Consider the following 13,356-nt stretch of genomic DNA (forward strand, 5'->3'; position numbering starts at 1 on the left):
GACATTATATGACACTCACGCATCCATTGACCACACGCATGCAGGGAATGACTGTTGTATGCCCTCCGAAAAAACCTAGAACACACCACTGTTTGAATGTGTACTTTCTCCAGTCTGAGTATTTAGTTGTCACCGACATCTCTCATGCCTCTATGGTGCAGTGAAAGTGCTTTGTGAACTAGAAGTATTGAGGCTCCAGATTTTTTACTAAGTAAAAGTATCAATACTGAAATACTGCAATGTAGAAAGTACTCAAGATGCAGACTCTCATAACTTTTCGAATGTATAAAATGTATTAATCTTTTGAAAATGGCAAATCCACAAGCTCACAATGTGTCTCATCGGGCTTGTAGATCGTCTATTTTCAAATGTCCGAAATGTATATAGGGCTGAAGTGGTTACTGTTTTGTAATCTAAATATACAAAGTATAAAGTAACTTTTTACTCTTCTCCACACTATACCCCACAATGTATCAGTATTGATACTTTTACTTAAAACATTTGAGTACTTTTTCCACCACTGCTTTCTTCACACGTTGGTTTCCTCCTCTACAACCCTGGTGTCCTGATGAGATGAAGCCTTGTCTACGACCAACACTTCCACTGACTTTCACATAATCTGGACTGTCCTCCGGCAACGTGACGACACACTTCAATATTCAACACATTTAGAATCAATACATTTTGTTTAAAATGTAGCTATCAGTATAAATCAACTCAAAAATAAGTACCTCACTGTTTTGTCCATGCCAGAATCTGGTTTCCTTTAAAAACAAATACTATTTTTAGATGTTATACGCTTTTATTTTTTTCAATGCAGTCAATAACGGGATATTACATAGAGTATTGGGACTTAGTGTCCTTTTAATGTCATTATCATATATGTGTCGTCGTGTGTGAAGGCTGACCGTCCCCATCTGGTTCTTCCATCTCGCATGGTTGTTTATAATATTTTTATTAGCTTTTTCAAAAGACTGACAAAGGAATTTAAAAAGAGAAAAAAGCATAAACTAAGACAAAAAATAAAAGCATAATTTCAAAACAATGATTGTCATTACATTAAGTTTACACTGCTAGATAAAGCGTATGTGGAAACCAAAACAAATACACATTTTTTTATACATATTTTCAAAAATATATTAAAGCTCAGAACGCATTGAGTTCTTAACAAGAGATTGTCCTGTTTCTATTGGCTGAAGAGTTTAGACTTTAAGTCTACTCCTTATGCTCTGCAAAGACTAACTATTTTTAAATGTCATGGGTTTGAGACTTGGACTCAAGAAACCGACGAAGGCAGGTTTCGCTGTGTATTATACTGTATAGCTGCATAATCATTTTGTACCAAGAGCATCCACATAATTACTTTAGAAGCTTTAAGGCAGTTTCATTATAACAGTCATAACATGACAAAATTCAAGTGCAATCTGCAATTTTCAATTTAGCAATTTGATATTTATTCTGTCACACTCATAAGCCCATTCAACTTCAATCTCCATTTGAATCATGCCTCATTTAACCCATTAAAACCGGGAAAGTATGTCATTTTAGATTTTAGCTATTTACGCCTTATGATTATTCAAAAAAAGCAGATCTACAAGCTCATAGCGCGTCACTTCGTGCCGCACTATGAGCTTCTAGATCTGCTAATTTTGAGAAATCAAGAAAATGTGTACAAATGTTTGAATATATATATTTTTAAAGCAAACATTTTAAACTCAAATCTTTGCTTCTGGGGGTCCCTCCCTGGAACTAAATATTTTGATTGAATACATACCATTTTGGGGGTCCTTGACATGAAAAGGTTTTGAGCACCACTGATATAGCAACATAGGTTTTTCAGAAAACTGTTAGGATTTAGATGACATTTGTACAATCGGCCTTAGGTCTTAGATTAAAAGGTCCCTGGTTCTGGTGACTGTTGTCCTAATGCGTGAGGGGCCATGTTTTTTCAATTACTAAATTTTTTTTTTGTTCATTAAAAAAAGAAAGGAAAAAAGTTAAAACAGCCCACTCGCGCATTAGAGTGGCTATCAGTCAACAGAACCACAGACGTGTGTTATTATCGATGAGTAACATTTTTAGTAAACAAATCGATGAGTAAGCAAAATGTTATTTGAAGTTGAATGGGCTTATATAGCAGGGGGTTGTGTCTGATAAAATGAATATCAAATATTGAGTCAAGCAACTTAAAAACTGTCTGGGGTGCACACAAAAGCCAGAGTAGACATTAAAATGACCCCAGAACAGTTTTAAAGTGAAATACCCCTTCAGTCTGACTGGTTGGTAATGCTTTCTTATTTAGCCAGGCTAGTAGTGGGCTAAAAACATTTCTATTTACAGCTGCAGTGTACCCGCTGGCAGCACCACTAGACAGTTTGGGTGTTCGTTGAGTGGAAAGGGAAAGGGAGTGCAAGGCCTTTCTCGATGTGATTAGTGGTGATTGTTAATTAAATTGTCACTCGATACAGTTACAGGTCATTGGATCCCTTGTGTTTTTGGCGGTGACGACGTGGACCCTGTGATTGGTCAAACCCTGTAGCCCACCAATGAGGCTGAGGAGGCGGGGACTGGGCTGGTAGGTGATGTGGTCCACGAGGTTGCGGTCGGGCCAGTAGTACGGATCCAGAACTAAGACTTTCTCTAAGGACTGGAGGTGGTACAGACCCAGGAAGTCGCTGTCAGGGACGTTATGGTGCCTGTAGAGGGACAAAAATACAACGGGGAGGAGGAGGATAGGTCAAAGTGACTGCTGACAAAGAAAATACATTATGTATCAAAACAGTGCAAGAAATTCTACCTACCTACCTACCTACAGTAGGAGATAATATTGTCAATATGGTATTTCGTTTTTTGTTGTTTTTAAGATCTATCTGGGTCTATCTGGACACCTGGTAGTCCTCGGACCCGATGTTGACAACCAGTGTTAACTGACCTCATCTTGAGGGTCCTCAGCTGGGGAAAGAGTTCTGGCAGACGTCTGATGTGTCCCGTGCTGCCCCAAGGCTCCAAATGTAAATGTTGCAGGTTTGAAACCCGACTGGCCAAAGTCTCGAGGTCGTCCGCTGTCATGTCCACGCACAACGTCAGGCTGGTCACAGTGTGTGGAACGCAGTCTGCATACGCGCCCAGAGGATGCCCACCTACACAAGACAAACATAACATCTTTATAGCCATACACTGCAAAATCCTGAGTGCAAATGGTACTGTCCCAACATTTTGACACACTCCCACCCACACAGGTACAGAAACCCACTCATCCACATTAAGGCTGTACCCTTAATGACCCCCCCCCCACCCACCCACCCACACACGCACACACACAAACAAACCACTATTGTCCACATAGTGTCTGGCAAAGCCAACCGTTTCTGTTGTGTGTCATCAGACCAGGGCTCGATCAGCGAGAGAGAGAGTGGGAGGGAGTGGGGGAGAGGTAGAGTGAGGGAGGTCGTCTGTGATGTCACACCAGAGCTTGAGATCAGTGAGAGACACAGACAGACAGGCAGACAGACAGACAGACAGACAGAGAGGAGAAGAGAGGGAGGGAGGGGAGGAGTGAAAGTGAGATAGAGAGCCTATTTCACCCACGCATTCGCAATAACCTAGCCAATGCTGGGTGCCGAAACCTGAAGGCGCTGATCGCTGAAAACACATTGAAAAGCAGCACCGTTTCAGCGCAATAACACGGCAACTTGTGGGCAAGCTGATGACGAGGTTAAAATAAGATCTTGATTGTGGTTCCTCCTCCATAACGTATTACAATCTTACAACTCACCGTGGATGTTGAGGGTTGTGAGGTTGGGCAGGGCAGTGAGCCAGGTCCTCAGGTGACAACGGGGCCCGGGCACAGAGTACAGATGGTACACAGACAGACAGGTGAGGCCAGACAGACAGACTAGCGCCTCCTCGGAGACCAGCGTGTCATAGTTGAGGAGCTCCAAGCTGGAGAGAGGGAGACCTGCAGCCAGTCTGTCCGATGGGCCGACGGCCGGCGAGAAATAGTCCTCAGGCAGGGTTTTGTAGCTGATCATCTCCCAGGACAGGTGCCTGAGTTTGGGCAAGCCGACGAGCAAGGCATGGAAGGCCTTGATGGGAACGCGCTGGGTCCCGTCGTGGTGGAACAGGAAGGACGTCAAACTCGTCATCTTGGACACCGAGAGGATGAACTCTGTGACAGGACACTTGAGTTTGACATTACAGATGTTCAGGTGTGTTATCTGTTAAAGAAGAAATTGTTGTGACATGGAAACAGACAGTTGTTAAATGAAGACAATACCATTATAAACTAGAAAGTACTGTTCCTGAAGAAACAGTGTGGGATCGCTAAGAATGTTGATAGTATCACACTAGAAAGTACTGTTCCTGATTAATTCTGTCTTACCTATTTATATTACATATTGTGATGTCACGTGAAGCTTGACCAATCCGAAAACGGGCGGAACAATAATAATAATAACTAATGAAGATAACATTAGTGTGATCGCTGAAGCGATCCCACTAATGAAGATAACATTAGTGTGATCGCTGAAGCGATCCCACTAATGAAGATAACATTAGTGTGATCGCTGAAGCGATCCCACAATTAGTATCTAAATGACTGTTTCTCAACGTCAGTTCCGGGGACCACCAGGGGTCCAAATGGACCCTTATGGGTACGCTAAGGATCTTACAGTGTAGATTGGTGGGCTAGAGATAAAAACTAATTGTATCAAATGGGGGTCCGTGGCCAAATGAATATCAAACTGGGGATCCTGGAAATGAAAAACGTTGAGAATCACTTATCTATTCTATCTAAACTGTGTGATGTGATTAAAAAAATCACACCCAGTGTGAAGTGGGCGGTGTGGTCACAGTGGTCATCACAGTGATGGAAGTTCACTTAAAGAAAAGTAATATTGTGGACCAACACCCCTAACTTAAAAAAAAACATTAAGTGCATAGTCCTATTTATAGGGCTATGCACAATTGTCATGTTTCCCTAGCCAATCACAGTCCTGAATAGACTGTGATTGGCCAATCACGGTGCAGGGTTAGGGGGGTACACTGGTGGCCAATCACAGCGCAGGATTTGGGGTGCAAATATCCAAACCTCACATATAGGGGCGGTTTCACCGCCCAAAAATACAACTCAGAGTTATCAAAGTAAAGTAGGGTTACCTTACCTGTCCGCTCAGGGGCACAAGGGCCCGGGACACCTCCAGGGGATAGTTGGACGGGTACTTGACAGTGAGACATCTCAGGTTGGGGAAGAGTCCCAGGTGGTCCAGACTCTCCTCCGACCAGTTCTCTATGGCGATGCTTCGGAGACACGGCAGCGTCGCCGCCAGGTGCTTGAGGTTCTTCCGCTTGCCGTTCCTCAGCACCGCCCCGCTGAGGTTCCGCCGGCTCAGAGTGGACCAGAACCGGCGGTTATAGGAGGAGAACCGGCTCGTCAGCACGACGCAGAAATCCCTCCAGAGGCACGAGTATTTATCCAGCAGCTCTTTGAAGTACCTGCAGCTGCACCGCACACTGTGTTTGTCCTCCGTGGACAGAAAGTCGAATACCTGGATGAAATGGTGGAAGAAGCACTCAGATTAAGATTTGTTTATATCAATAAGTAAAAGCAGCAATACCACCATGTAGAAAGAGCAATATGTAGATCTGCTATTTTTGAATAGCTTAATAGGGTTTTTGAATTTTAAGAATTAAAATCTGCAAAGTAACTACTTAAAGGACGACTTCACCCATTTTCAACCTGTCTTTATATAATTGGTCCTCACTAATGCTCATTATAATATGGTACCATTTTTGTCTATTTACTCTGTGTCTCAGAGGAGAGCTGGACAGTTCAGACACCCAGTGACATCATTGATGGGGAATCCAAGCTAATGCAGGCTTTCTATAACTGTAAAGTTAGCATGCTATAATGGAAGCTATTGTTCTCGCGTTAATACAAATCTAAATAAAAAATGTGAAATCTTGTTTGAAAAGAAAAATCTGCCTAACGATGATGTCACTGGCAAGCGGGTTTCTGAAGTGTCCACAGCCCTCCTATGAGACACAAACCGAGTAGAAAAAAATGGTCCCATTTTATCATGAACATTAGTGAGGACCAATTATATTATGATAGGTTGAAAATGGGTGAAGTCGTCCTTTAAGTTTTCAAACCCCCAGCCTAGCAGGCCTACCGTAGTATCAAGGGCAAGACTACCAGATTGGCCTTATCTCCGCCTGTCACCAGACTGGCCTGTCAACAGGAACACTTTACTGTTTACCTCCCTTCTTGTGGATATGTTCCTCTAAGGGGCTTTACTTTTCCCTGTGGACCTGCCCTATGGATTTTTTAAAGTTTCTGCCCTATGTGGTTTTTTTTTGCACCTTATCTAAATTAGATAAAATAATCTAATCTCATGCACAAGCCTGCCACTATGTGGACCCACTGATGTGTTACCACTTTCGCACCTTTTGTTTAACCTCATGTACATACTTTTTGTTCTCTTTGAAATGCTTCTTTACTGTTTGCTTTTTCTCCTTGTTCTCCCTCTCCATGTCCCCCCTCCTTTTTCTTTTTCTTCCTCTCTGAAAAACAACAAAATGGCGTAGCTTGTGCCCACTTCAAGATTCAAGACGTTTTATTTGTTACTGACTCATACAGGTATACAAGCAGTAAAATGGTGTTGGGACTTGTCCCGCAGACTGTGCTACATATAACGAAGAAGAAAATAAGATATTAACCAAGAAAATGTAATAGAATGACAATAATAAAAAAGATAATAGCTACAAGGTAGTGCCTTTGATCCTGGGCACTGCCAACTCAGCGTATGATGAGTAGCATGGCTTAGGTGTGGCAAATCATGCGTTAAGTACTGGGAGCTGATGGTAGGTGTGGCGCTCCACCTCAGCAATCCATCTCCCAGTGGTCTAGCGCATTGAAACAGGGATATACTCCCGTGTTCTCGGCTGATTACAGACAATAAGCCCCTCTGACCTACAGTTAAAGGACTATATACCCTAATACTTTAGGGACTTGTCTTAGACAGGCACGGTAACTTAACATACTTAAAAGCATTTCCTTATGCAGTCAATTTCTGATACATAACAGATCAAAACAGCAATGTTCACCCAAATGTGCAAAGCGAGTGACCATGTGTAGATGTACAAAGCAGCAGGGTCAATCAAATGTGCAAGTGTCACACATACCCACCACTGATACTGTGTATAGCATGGGCAGCATTTCTCAAACAAGTGATAAAAAAAAAAGGCATGGGTTTCCGAGGCTAATGTCCAACTGACACTTATCGACCTATGTTCTCCTTTTCTTTTTCTTTTATGGCCATGTACACATTTAGAAAGTGCTCTTACAGCAAGTAGAACAAGAGCCAAGAACCTAGACATCTCAGGCATTATACCATTTCACATAATCACCAACAGTTTGTTCCTAGGGTGATGTATGTCCTTCATAGTGCTTTTAGCCCTGCCCTACCCACTTCTATACACCTGTAACCATTCCATTCCCATGGGCAGAGTAAGGTGACATCACAGTATTCAGCCCCAAGACAGCCATGTGACAATAAAGTTGATTCTTGGTTCTTGAAATAATGGTGGTGGGGTAAAAAAAAGTACAATATTTGACTCTGACTCTGACTCTGAGTGAGATGTAGAGTGGAGTAGAAGAAGGCTATAAAGTGTCGAAACATAAATACACAAGTAAAGTAAAAGAACCTCGACACTTACTTCTACTTAAGTACTTGGGTCAATGTAATTAGTTACTTTCACCACTGACCTGGACCCACACCTCCTCCGGCAGGGAGCGCTCCACCAGCGTCATGATGACCCACCCCCCCCCCCCCCCGTAGAGTCCCTTGATTGATCCGGTGAAAATGAGTTGTATTTTATTCTCGCAGAATTTGATTTAGTAATCCTGTGGAATTTGAATTCACAAGACCTGAATAGAATAGAAAGTAGATTACGAACTGCAATAGTTTCTCCCATTCAGCTTCTATCGTCTCTTTCTGTTCCTGAGTGCGTCATTCTCAGGTCATCACCATGGCAACCTGATGAGATTAACAATTTTCTTCATTGTTACTGTACTGCTTCCTACCTACGTGTATGCTGAGCAGCATGTTACACTGACATTGGTGACCCGTCGAATTCTGTGACTCAATGGTTTACTTTACGGGGTAAGGAGCCCAGAGTAAACATTTAAAAGTCACACAATTCGATTGGTTACACCAATGTTGGTGTAACATCGGATGTGACGCAGTTTGTCGTCACAGATTCAGAGATTTTATTCCTATATTTGGTCCAAAGTCTGTCTTTCATACCTCTATGGTCTTTCAGTGGTGGAAAAAGTACTCACATTGTTTACCTAAGTAAAAGTATCAATACTGCAATGTAGAAATACTCTGTTACAAGTACAAGTCCTGAATTCAAAATGCACTTGAGTAAAAGTACAAAAGTATTGGTATCAAAATGTACTTAAAGTACCAAAAGTAGAAAGTACTCATAATGCAGAAGTCAAAGTCAAAATACCTAAACATGTTACTTACAGTACAGTACAGTACTTGATGACTTGAGTACTTAGTCACTTTACACCACTGCTGTCTGTCCACCAATCTGACTGATTCGTCAAACAGATGTGGTTTCCAATTGTTTCTCATACTGACCGCTAGGTGGCAGACAAACAGGTACACCATCGCCCCTAGTTCGCGAAGAAGAAGAAGATGCTACCGGATGTTTTGCAGTGATATGTGAGGAGGAAGCTAGAAACGTGTTTAGAGCATATATTATAACTCTATGGTAGATCATTTCAATGATCTAATATTAGAACAAAGCTATGATTGTTACATCATCATAACAATGCAAGGTAAGAGGCTCTGAAGCCATTCTGTTTCTAACCTGTCCTGTCCTCAAATAAGTGAGCAGGACCACAGTGTTTTTCCATTCAATCCAACTCGATACAACTTGTATTACTGTGCCGTCCGAGTGCCAAATCACAACAGTGTATAAGTAAATATTAAAGTAAGTAGCCGTGGGATGAATTGAACACACAGGACCTCAATGGGAATAAGCCCTGGTCTTTTTTGCAAACTGTTAATAAAGTATTAAATCAATCATAAAAAAGAAAACAACGGTTCTCGAGCCATGTTTGATGTACAAGTACGCCCCCTGCTGGACATGATGCCAGTATGTCACTGGGACTTGCCTTCAACAATCCATCCCTAGATGCTGAGTGCCAAGCAGGGAGGCTTTGGGTACCATTTCTCCAGTGGTGGAAAAAGTACTTACATTTTGTACTTATGTAAAAGTATCAATTCTTCAATATTGAAATACTCTGTTACAAGTATTGGCATCAAAATGTACTTAAAGTACGTACCAGAAGTAAAAGTGCCCATTATGCAGAATGTCCCATTTAAATTTTTCAAATGTATACAAATCTTTTGAAAATAGCAGATCCACAAGCTCACAATGCGTCGCATCGTGACACATTGTGAGCTTGTAGATCGTCTATTTTCAAATGGCCAAAATGTATATAGGGCTGAAGTGGGTATTGTATGTTTTGTAATAATAATCCAAATCTACAAAGTAACTTGTAACTAAAGTTTTCAAATAATTGTAGTGGAGTAAAAGTACAATATTTGCCTCTGAGATGTAGTGGAGTAGAGGTAAAAGTACTGAAAATTGGAAATACTCAGGTAAAGTAAAAATACCTCAAAATTGTACTTAAGTACAGTACTTAAGTAGATGTACTTAATTACTTTACACCACTGCATTTCTCTTGGTCAGAGTTTTTAGGATTGAACCCTGACCTCCCATATCAGGGCAGACACTGCCTAACCACAAGGCCACTGAGCCGGTAAAAGAAATGTACTACTGATCTGAAATGTAGGTGTTTACAGAAACATGTCCACTCAACAGAACAATAACTCTTTCTCCCTCTCTCAGCCCAGCCGTGTGACCCCGCGGTGACTCCGTCAAGAAACAGGAAGTGTTCTGCTGCTGTGACAGGAAGTGCCAGGAAGATCAAAGACAATGCGGCCGATTGGCACAACCTGATCCTGAAATGGGAGAAACTCAACGATGAAGGCACCGTGGTTGCGACCGCCATCGTCAACCTCAGGACCACATCCAGAGAGTAAGGTGACATCACTACAGTGTTGATATTGTCGTGTTTTCCACCAACTGTTCTCACCGCCTGAAAACGAGTCGCCGGTTGTGTGTCATATTGGTTCCGAGTGGTCACAAACTTTATATGGATGGAATCAGACATTCTTGTATAAAAGAAAACCTTTAAACCCTTGAAAATTGAGCTTTCATTGTGATCCAGAACTTAAAGAATTCTACGTTGGTTCCATTGACCAAAGCCTGAAAACACAATCGATTGATTGATTGATCGTTAAATTAAACATGCTTTGAAAATGCACATGGCCGACTCATCTGACCACTTCACACGGCAGCCAGTCGGATGCTGTGTTGGTCAGATGGGTGGGCCGCGAACGCTTTAGAGATTTTCAAGTGGGCCCCGATCCGGAAAAGTTTGGGACCCACTGGCCCTGAACTATAGCTGCTGCTTCACATTGTCCAGCCAATATGGTGCTGTTACTTCATTATCAGGTGCTGCCTCCTAATCCAGTCACACATGATCGACTCATCAGTATCTCAATGTTCAATGAATCAGTAATCTGCGCCTGAAATCCAATCATTCACTAGTATCCAATGAGCTAGTGACCACTTTGTGACACAAAAACAGAGTTACACACTCCCATCTCTCCTCCTCTTGTCCCTTCTTGTCCCAGCTCCCAGAAGGAGCAGCAGATGATCATGATGGAGGACCATGCCTCCTCTCCCTCCTCTTCCTCTCATCCCACTATGGACAGACAGCTGGAGGAGGAATGTGGCCGACTAGTGGACATCGTGGACAAGATGGTGAGCCTGTTTTTTTATCTTCTAAAACATGATGCCATTGACGTCCCTCATCATAAAGTACTGCCAAATAATGATGTCAGTTTATCAATCTACATACACCAGTGTTTGTTCATGTGAATCCCCCAGGATCATATTGTGTGTAAGATGGAGCGCTTGGTGTCCACGGTGGAGGGAGTGGTTCAGTTGGAACTGTTTCAATTCGGACCTCAAGGCAGAACCGCTCCACTGTTTATCAGCTGGCCTACTGCACGCTTTGGTAAGAAGTTTGTGTGTGTGTGTTAGGGGTGTGCCGATACACTAATTTCACCAAACGATACGATACGATATTTGGCTCACAACTTCGATACGATACGATACGCACTTTTTTTATTATGAAAAATATATGGGGGAGAAAAAAAGCAAATGCAAACAAATAATTCTGTTTTTGCATTATTCAGATATGCGAACTTATAGCTTTTCAGCTACAATAGCCGTTTTGAATCCAAATAGGGCAATAGTGTGACACCTGACCCGAAAAAAAAACATGTTGTCACCCTTTTCACCTCGGGGCTGTTTGCATGCCTGATTATTATTATTGTTAAAAAAAAAATATATTTTTTTTCCCCAAAACGATACATATCGTCTCGAAAACGTATCGCGATATATCGCGGGACGATATATCGGCACACCCCTAGTGTGTGTGTGTGTGTGTGCACACTGTCTCTCTCAGCTTTCCTACTGTCTCTCCTGCACTGTTTCCCTCCTCAGCTTTCCTACGGTCTGTCTCTCCTACACTGTCTCCCTCTCAGCTTTCTACTGTCTTACTGTCCTAAAAATACAAAGCAGAATGAACAGCCTAGTAGAAGCATTGTGTTTTATTGTACTGCCTCTCTCTCGTCTCCAGTGGAGGTGTCTCGCCAACTGTTTGACTCCTACAGTCAGGAGCTGAAACTAAAGCGTTCCATTCTCCAGGAAGTGGCCCACTGTGACACCTCCGACCTCTCCATGGTCCTCCTGTCCTGCTGGCTGTACCAGCCCTACATCCAGTCGGACACCAGACTCACCCTGGAGTCCCTGCTGTTGGAGACCGGACACCGGCCGTTATAATGGTTTACTGGGTCTGTGCCTACTGCGGGTAGGACGGTGGAACCTGTGAGGTTTCTGTTACAAAACCGCCTCTCTGACAGTGATGTCCTCCCTGTTAAATGTAGAGGAGATGATGGGACAAAGGTCATGAGCTGGATTCAAACCCATGATGATGTGACTGGACTTTTTCCTCAGACAGAGATATTCAGTCCAACCAAACACAGCAGCAGTAACTGTCTTTCTCAGGGACACTTTGGCAGTATTTAGATGAACAATTGTGAACATGTGTAGGTAGAAGGAGAACTGGTATAAAAGTAACGCTTACCTGTATGTCTAATGCTTATGTCAAATGAAGCAGCTTTGTTAGACTGAATGTCGGTGTGTCGCCACACAGTATAAGTGAAGTTGTGATGAATTGAATCATGTTACAGATAACCTGATACATAACTAGATCACTTATAAATCAGTCAGCTGCTCAAATACTCTTTGTATTTCTCATTTTTATTGTATCAGACAGAAGGCAGGCGTTTTCTTTTCTACCCCATGGTGGAGTGCTTTGGATTGCAAATATATGAATGCCTAGCTGTGCTTCCAAAGGGCACAGAGCGTTTATTATTGTTGCAAGTGAATGTCACATGTCCATTATTATCACAACTAGCCTAACCGAAGTAAGGGATAAAATAACTTTAAACATGGATGCCAGAGTCCAGGCTCTAGCAGTGGATCTCAAAGACCCTGCTCTGAGGAGTAGGGGTGTGTGGGTGGGTCGCACTGTGTCCGATTGTTTTGTTGATCTTTGTAAACCCCTCTTGATTCTTTGATCGGTCGAAAAAAGTGACATTGAAGAGCGGTGCTCCTCTCCAAATGTTATGATTTTCTACATGAGGCACCCGGGGCACTTGGCTAAATAACGCTGGCCGCTGAGAACACTAAAACTCGAGGTTCTGGGAAGAAGAGCACTCCTAGCGCAAGGTACTGGCAGCTCACGTGGACACAGATAGTAGGGAAGCTGTTGAGAGACAGTGTAGGCAAGACAGACAGTAGGACAGCTGATACAGAGACAGCTGGTGATTTGATCATAATATACAGACTGATATCAAATAATGTGCCGTCATGTGGTTTTTCAGTTTCTTTATTGAGGGAACATGAGTAGAACTGTACAGTCCAGCTTATGAAACGTTGTACTGCATTCAGCGATCCAACAGAAACTACACATAAAAATCAATAAAATCACATCCTTCCTCCTATTTGTGTTTTTGTTTTGACGTCCCATCTTTACATGTTTCCTGCTGTTGCAAACCTAGCTTTACGTTCAGAAAATGTTACGCCAGGATTTCTTTTCTTTTTTTATAAAAAGTAATAATAAAATAGTGCAACTTCTTT

The 13,356-nt window shown here is 42.4% G+C and overlaps 2 protein-coding genes across 3 annotated transcripts; one reads left to right on the top strand and one right to left on the bottom strand.

The window, feature by feature from the left end:
- Positions 1 to 867: 867 nt before the first annotated feature.
- On the bottom strand, positions 868 to 8,073 carry LOC308074881 (uncharacterized protein). Of its 2 annotated transcripts, none has more exons than XM_080414389.1 (5): positions 7,766 to 8,073; positions 5,163 to 5,546; positions 3,776 to 4,217; positions 2,933 to 3,140; positions 868 to 2,696 (listed from the first exon to the last, which is right to left on the bottom strand). In XM_080414389.1, the coding sequence occupies exons 1-5, from the start codon at positions 7,808 to 7,810 to the stop codon at positions 2,456 to 2,458; spliced, it is 1,320 nt and encodes a 439-aa protein (XP_080270515.1). In that variant the 5' UTR covers positions 7,811 to 8,073; the 3' UTR covers positions 868 to 2,455. The 2 variants fall into 2 exon arrangements, with proteins under 2 accessions (XP_080270515.1, XP_080270516.1); XM_080414390.1 differs by having other exon boundaries at positions 7,187 to 8,073.
- A 639-nt stretch (positions 8,074 to 8,712) lies between these two features.
- cinp (cyclin dependent kinase 2 interacting protein) lies at positions 8,713 to 13,353 on the top strand. Its single transcript, XM_080414874.1, has 5 exons — positions 8,713 to 8,848; positions 9,928 to 10,117; positions 10,779 to 10,908; positions 11,035 to 11,164; positions 11,792 to 13,353. The coding sequence occupies exons 1-5, from the start codon at positions 8,779 to 8,781 to the stop codon at positions 11,992 to 11,994; spliced, it is 723 nt and encodes a 240-aa protein (XP_080271000.1). The 5' UTR covers positions 8,713 to 8,778; the 3' UTR covers positions 11,995 to 13,353.
- Positions 13,354 to 13,356: the final 3 nt, after the last annotated feature.

The sequence above is a fragment of the Gymnoscopelus braueri genome (genome assembly GCF_963280865.1).
Source record: "Gymnoscopelus braueri genome assembly, chromosome: 19".
In the NCBI taxonomy this organism is placed as follows: domain Eukaryota; kingdom Metazoa; phylum Chordata; class Actinopteri; order Myctophiformes; family Myctophidae; genus Gymnoscopelus; species Gymnoscopelus braueri.